At 50.2% G+C, this 6,856-nt stretch overlaps 1 protein-coding gene across 1 annotated transcript; it reads right to left on the minus strand.

The window, feature by feature from the left end:
* Positions 1–154: 154 nt before the first annotated feature.
* Positions 155–6,024, minus strand: PTGES2 (prostaglandin E synthase 2). Its single transcript, XM_065695621.1, has 7 exons — positions 5,577–6,024; positions 4,124–4,318; positions 3,490–3,545; positions 2,748–2,900; positions 2,019–2,219; positions 1,596–1,713; positions 155–906 (listed from the first exon to the last, which is right to left on the minus strand). Exons 1-7 carry the CDS (start codon positions 5,847–5,849, stop codon positions 778–780), a joined length of 1,125 nt encoding a protein of 374 aa, XP_065551693.1. The 5' UTR covers positions 5,850–6,024; the 3' UTR covers positions 155–777.
* Positions 6,025–6,856: the final 832 nt, after the last annotated feature.

Consider the following 6,856-nt stretch of genomic DNA (forward strand, 5'->3'; position numbering starts at 1 on the left):
TTGGCAGCTTCCTCCTAATCCTTCTTTTTTCCAGAAAAAGAATAAACTGATTTCCCCAACTGATTCTAATCTTTTGAGCACCAGCTCTGCATCAGTGCTTGCTGTGTAGGGTGTGCTTTCCAGGTACAGTAAGGACTCGCAGATCCCAGAGGCGCACATTAAAGCCAGCCTTTATCCTTGCAGACTGTACAGCATCAAGTACCGAAAGAACCGTTTACATGGAAGAGCGAAAGCAGCAGTGACTGTGTCACGGGAAGAATGCCTCTCCCAGCACCCTGGATTCCTCCAGTTCCCTCAGCACTGGGCTTACAAGATTCTATTGCAAGAAAAACTGTCACTTAAATATAAGTATCCAGTGTCTCAGTCAGGAAAACACTTCCAGGTGAGCAGTAGAAGAGAGCCCAAAGCAAAAGTTGCTCAGACCCATTGCATCCGCTGTGGCTCTAACACTCACTAGCAGAGTCCTGCTTTTACAGTAGCGTGCTCCAAGTATGGCTCTCACCTAAAGGAAGCCTATTTGCTGCATTCTTCAGCACTTCTCCTTTCCAGCAGTATTCATCTTGCCTGTTCCCCTCCTTCTTAACACCATGTTCAAACATACACAGCTGGATCCCTCCTGCTCACTGCGACTTGATATTCTAAGCGGGACGGTCTCTGTGCCTCCGTGTCAGTCCTTAGGTGTGATCAGCCCTTTCGACTCCTTAAAGATAAATGGTGTTCCTTCTGAAGTATTTTTTTTACCATGCAAGTGCTTCAGGAAGGCAGCTGCAGCTGGCATCAGAACGCAACTGCAGCTTTTTGAATGGCTTCTTCCATGCGCTCGTACCAAGGCTGAATCTTGGTGTGAACCATCATGTCATCAAAGGCTTCCAGCCCTTCCATGACTCGGAGGACCCCGTACACCGCCTGCACCAGAGCAAAAAGAACAGAACACCACCAGCAAGTCAGTGGAGAACAGCTCAGCAGCGTGGCCAGTAAGGCTCTTTTCCCCATCCTGCCATCTACTCCACCACTCCAATTAGCAGAGAAGACAGAAGGGCAGAAAGGTAGTTAGGAATATGCACGTTTTTCCATAAGGAACACTGGAAACGTAAGGAAAGGTCAGGATCTACATGTAGCTATGGGGCAAAAGTTCATCCCATCTCTGCATCAAGCCCCGCTGTGAAATGATTCCAAGGAAAACAGCTGATGCAGGGGATGAATCCTGCTCCAGCCCACACTGCTGCCCAAAAAGGCCACCCCAGCAGCACCAAGTTTGGTAAAACCTGTGCAGGTGTGAGGCTTTATTCACCAGCACATGAGGCAGAGCAGTGTCCTGGCTTGTAACCTGCTTTTATCATGCTTCCATGTTAACAGCAACATCCACCTGCAGATGGAAACTGCATCTTAGGAAACATTTTTCTGGAGGAAAACAACAAATATGATCATACTTAATCTAAGTGCCCTTCATGTGGGAATCATATTACTGCACACAGGATGTCAACATTCATCTCACCCAACCCACCTTCTCTACCTGTATTTAATTATTTCACACACATGAGTAACTAGGTAACGTGTAATACATCAAAGAATAAACGGAGGAATTAACCCCTTACCAAGTCAGCAAGGTTTGGCTGGTTTCCACCCATGAACAGTCGATGTTTGCCAACAGCTTTAACCCACTCATTAACTGCTTCGTACAAGTCTTCTCGGACATCATCTTGAAGGTGATGTCTGGATAAAGAAAAGAAGTAGTTTGAAGACACTAGTTTGCTCCTTTAACCTTTTATCATCTCTCATCTTGTAGGGCTGGTCTTTGCCTGGGAATCAGGAAGGTATCCAAGAATGAAGGGGGCAGCTGGTGATTACATAGTAGATGAGTGGAGGGGTTCAGCACCTCCAGTTAAAGCAATACACTGTTACTCACATTGGATTACATGGCTTGCTTTAAAACTCTGAGGTTCTGCCCTTTTGGGGTTCACAGCTAAGGAGGTTAAGGAGCTATTCCTCTCATGTACTTGGTGCTCAGTGGTACCAACCTTTTCTTCAGCCTCTTGCTAACGAAGAACATGGCAATAGCCCCCACGTACTTGGCAAACAAGCCCTCCATGGTGCCAAACTTCCCCTCACGGACAATGTAATCAAAAGATGCCAATGCTTCTCTGGGGGTACGGTAAACGTTGGGGGAGATGAGGTGAACAAGCCAATCATCTGCCCATTTTCTCCACTTCATTTCTTCCCTGCAAGCATTCAAGAGAAAGAAACTTTCAGTGAATGAGATACAGATTTCAGGTCTACAGGATGGAGAATGACAGCAGCACTGGGCAGAGGTTCTGACAAGGGAAAAGGTATGGAAAACTCCTGCCCAGCCCGGTACTCTGGTGACCTCTCTGAAACACACTCAGGATCATTACCTTTGGCAAGAATCCTCCTATCTTAACTAAAAGTAAGACTGAGCTTCTCCTCCCAACATGAGAACTAAAGCAGAAAGGGAAACCAGCCCTCCATAGCATTCCCCTGTGACATAAAGGAAAGGCCAAGAAGGGAATTGGAAGCAGCTGAAGGGTAGCATGACCGTGATGGTGGTAACTAGGCCATCTAACAGCACTGTTACACAAGAAACAGCAAACCACTCTAACTACTGAGGTTTTAAACACTAATTGCATGTGACAGGATTTGTCACCACCAGTGGGATTTTACATCTGCATCATCCCTGAAGCACATAAGGAGGAGGCTGTAACCTTTCCTGGAACTTAAAGGGCACTTACACTCTCACTTCTTTGACAGGATAGATTCGTTTTGTCTCCTTCTCATCCAGCATGAGCCAGTATTTATTCCCATACTCAAATACCTCCTTGCCCTGCTCAGACACAGTCTTCATAGGAGGGTAAAAGGACACAATCTCCTCTAAGCTATTCCTCCTGTGGACAGAAACACAGTTAGTGCCAATTTGGCTGCTGCAAAACTGAGCAAAAGCAAAGGACAGTTTGACAAATACACACTTTAAAATATATTATTCTAAAAGTAAGACCACAAGGTTCCAAATTCTATTTAAAATAAGTTTTGAAAAGAGACTGGAACAGCCACTTGCTAATAACTATTATTAGCACACATACCTTTGGATCAGAACAGTTTTGCAGGCATAAAACGTCCTGCCATTCACAAGTGATGTAAAGGCCACAGACACAGCATTTCCATCTCATTCTAGACTTTAGAACTGCCTAATTGTAAGCTTAGTTCCAGGACTAACTTCAGTCCATGTTTAAACAGGCTTTGTGCAAAGAGTAACAAAGTAAAGGTGAAAAAGTAGTTCTGGCAGATAAAAGCTTTGCTTTACTGCACACGCATCACAACATAACAGGTATCATCCACACTATCACAGCCCAGCTGGGTCAAACACCCAGTACTTCAGAGGTCATAGTCAGCAAGACACTTAGGACCAACTTCTAAATCTCTACTCCTCAAGGGCCATTCACACTCAACTCTTCTCCCATCTCCCCTTCTTCTTACTTGGAGATGAGATAGGTCTTTATTGCACTGATGATCACCGAAGAGTCATTCAATTGCTGAAAAACACAATTAAAACAAGCTTCTTTTAAAAGACATTGGTGAAATTAAAAAGGAAAGTCTTTAAAACCTCGCCCCCTGCATGCTGAGGCTCCAGGTTAGTACTTGCAGCCCCTTTCCCTGCCATGTACATCCATACAAGTCCCTGCACATCTAAAGACAGCCCTAAGTGCAAATCTCTTCTGTGGCTGTTTTACAGCATCACCTCAAATTTGCCTTTCATTAGATAAGCTGAATCTTGAGTGTTCTTGAGATGTCATTCTTTTCCCACAAGACACAAGCAATTCCTGTTATGACTGGAACAAATTACATGTCCTGCATAAGAGCTGATAGAAGCTAGATAATCACTGTGCTACAGTCACTACACAAACATCCCTCATAAGAAAGAGCAACAATAAACTCAATAAGTCCAAGGCATAGGAAGCCATGAAGCAAGAAGCAAGTCTTAGGCTCTGAAGAGGACAAAAGATGACCTAAAGATTGCACTGCACATGATAAACCTGAGAGACATGACACAGACAAAGCCTCCAAACCACTGCCTGTGGGGAAATGAAGCTTTCAACTTAGTAAGACTTACCAGAGGGCTTCCAGCATTGGCGAGCAGGATAGGCACCTTTCTGTAGGAAGAGAATTTGATCTCTTTCCTCATTATTGGGTTCACTTCCACAATTTCATAGGGCAGGCCATGATAATCAAGAAAAGCTCGGACTTTGCTGCAGAAAGGACACGTTTTATACTGGTAGAGAGTGAGCTGCAGGCTCCCTGCAGGCAGCTGGGGAAGGAAGAGAGCAGAAGCTTCTATTTGCTACTAAAACCATAAATATTACCTCCCTTCAAATCTTATTTTTCTCATGCAGTCATAGTCACGGACATTCAGTTTCAACATCTGAGCATCACAGTATCTTCACTTAGAAATGCCTTCTTCAAATGGCATCGCTATTGGTTCTATTGCAACCAAATACCTGGGTTTTAGTCTAAATAACTTACTTAATCTGCTGGCAACTCCTACTCAGAGCCAAGGAAAAAACCCAACAACCAAACACCAAGTTAAATCCAGTTTACCCTTCTATACGCAATTGTGAAACTAAAGAAAAGCACAAGAATATTTTAATAATCTGTAAATCAAACCCAGAAAGGCCTTTTTAATCCATATTTTTATCCCCCCCCACACACACAAACCCGCCTGTTGAGGCCACAAGGTGGGGAGAGCATAAGGAGAGTTTGCTGTTGATTTCAGGCGTGCATCTGCCCGAGTTCAGGCTCCTGGGATTATCAACCCGTGGACAACTGTAAGGTGGGAGAACCCAGGGCAGCACACGCTGCAAGGCATCAGGTGAGGAACGTTCCCCAAGACCACTACATTTCAGCCATCTGACAGGCCATGCCAAAGACTACTCACGCATGATAAAACAACTGCAGCCACAGAACCCCAGAGTGGTTTGGGTTGGAAGAGACCTTAAAGCTCACCCAGCTCCAGCCCCTGCCACGGGCAGGGACCCCTTCCACTGGAGCAGCTTGCTCCAAGCCCCTGTGTCCAACCTGGCCTTGAGCACTGCCAGGGATGGGGCAGCCACAGCTCCTCTGGGCACCCTGTGCCAGCGCCTCAGCACCCTCACAGGGAAGAGCTTCTGCCTAAGAGCTCATTTCGTTCTCCCCTCTTTCATCTCATTGTGCTTCCCATTTACAATTTATTTGGTCACACACCCCCTGTGGGCGCTGGGTAAGGCACCAACAGGCACTGCTGCTTCACATCCCCACACTCCCGACAGGAATTCCGCGCACTCCCTCAACGAGAGCGCCGCCGGGGCCACCCTCACAGCTTTATGCGGAGCAGAAAAAGCCGCTTGGTCCGAGCAGAACCCCCCCCGCGCCCCACCGAAGCTCTGCCTTCAGGGGCCCCCCGCTCGGCCGGGCTCGGCTGCGAGGGCAGGGCAGGCGCCCGGGGAACCCCGCGGGGAGGGAAGGAGAACGCGGCCCGCAGGAAGGGAGGAGCCGCCTCGGGCGGCGAGCGGGGCCCGGCCGCGCGTTACCTCTGCGGCCCAGTGCTCCCGCAGGCGCTGCCGCGCCGCCAGGTACAGGCCGGCACCGCCGCCCAGCGCGAAGGCAGCGCCCAGCAGCAGGCGGCCACGGCCACGGCCACCGCCGCCGCCGCCGCCGCCCGCAGCTCCGTAGGCCCGGCACGGGGCCCGCAGCCACCAGGGCGACAGCAGCGCCGCGGCCCTCCAAGCCCTGCCGGCAGCCGCCATCTTCCCGGCGCGGGCGGGCACTGGGGAGGGCTTAAAGGGACCGCTCCGCCCCGACATGGCGGCGCCGCGCTGAGCGGGGGTCACGGCGGTGCTGAGCGCAGGGGGTCGGTTCCTCGCAGTGGTGGCACAACCCGGGTCCGCCGAGAGGACGCCTAAAGCGGGAATGGGATGTAATGTGTTCTCTGAGCGCAAATCCTCCCTCTGCCCAGCGCGGTACCACAGTGCGAGCGCTGCAAGCCTTCAGAAGAGCGCTTCGCACTGAAACTCCTCATCCTTTCCGTTAAAGCGTGGTTCCGTCTGTTAATTAATCTCCAGTTCCTCTATATGGGGCTCAACACAGCAGCAGGCAGCGGGGTCACCCCACAGAAAGGAGAAGAGCTGGCTGTGGTGTTAAATAAGGACACAACCCTTCCTTCTTTGCCCCAAATACCCATTTAACAGCAGCGTCCTCAAACCGGGTTTATCTGAGTGCTGCTTGAATTAGTGCTCTAATTGCAAGTTATTTTCATCCCAGTGACATCAGGATGAGAAAACCACCCAGCACTGGGATCTCCTGGGGCTGAGCGACGTACGAACGGGACCGGGCCAAAGACAAGGAAGGGCAAAGCACGTTGCAGTCATTCCGTTGGGGTGCAGGAGGTGTGGAGGTGACCTGAGGGCGGTTCAAGCCGCTGAGGGGATGGAGCGGAGCTGGTGCCACAGCTGGATTGCGGAGTTCAGCAGCAAAGCCCTCGCTGCTGCGGCCTCAGCACCCATGGGGCAGCCCAGGAGCTCCTCATGGCGGAGGTGCAGCTTGTTCACATGGATGGGATGTCTTGGGAAAGAAGCGCTGGGCGCCGATGGTGGCCCCTGAGGGCAGCTTCACCGAGTGCCCAAGTCATGGCCGTAGAATCAACTGGGTTGGAAAAGCCCTTGAAGATCAAGTCTGGCTGCTCCCCAGCGCTGCCCCGGCCACCCCTGCCCCATGGCACTGAGGCCCCGTCTCCACGGCGTGTGCACACTTGCAGGGCCGGTGCCTGCAGCCCTGCCCTGGGCAGCCTGTTCCAATGCTGAGCACCCTCTGG

The sequence above is a fragment of the Lathamus discolor genome, chromosome 15 (genome assembly GCF_037157495.1).
Source record: "Lathamus discolor isolate bLatDis1 chromosome 15, bLatDis1.hap1, whole genome shotgun sequence".
Lineage (NCBI taxonomy): Eukaryota > Metazoa > Chordata > Aves > Psittaciformes > Psittacidae > Lathamus > Lathamus discolor.

Coding starts and splice junctions, on each gene's coding strand:
- PTGES2 (XM_065695621.1), bottom strand. CDS start 5,849: ATGTCGGGGCGGAGCGGTCCCTTTAAGCCCTCCCCAGTGCCCGCCCGC. Junction 2,901..3,489: donor AAGACCTATCTCATCTCCAA/GTAAGAAGAAGG, acceptor TTCTGTCCACAG/GAGGAATAGCTTAGAGGAGA. Junction 2,220..2,747: donor CCTGTCAAAGAAGTGAGAGT/GTAAGTGCCCTT, acceptor GAATGCTTGCAG/GGAAGAAATGAAGTGGAGAA.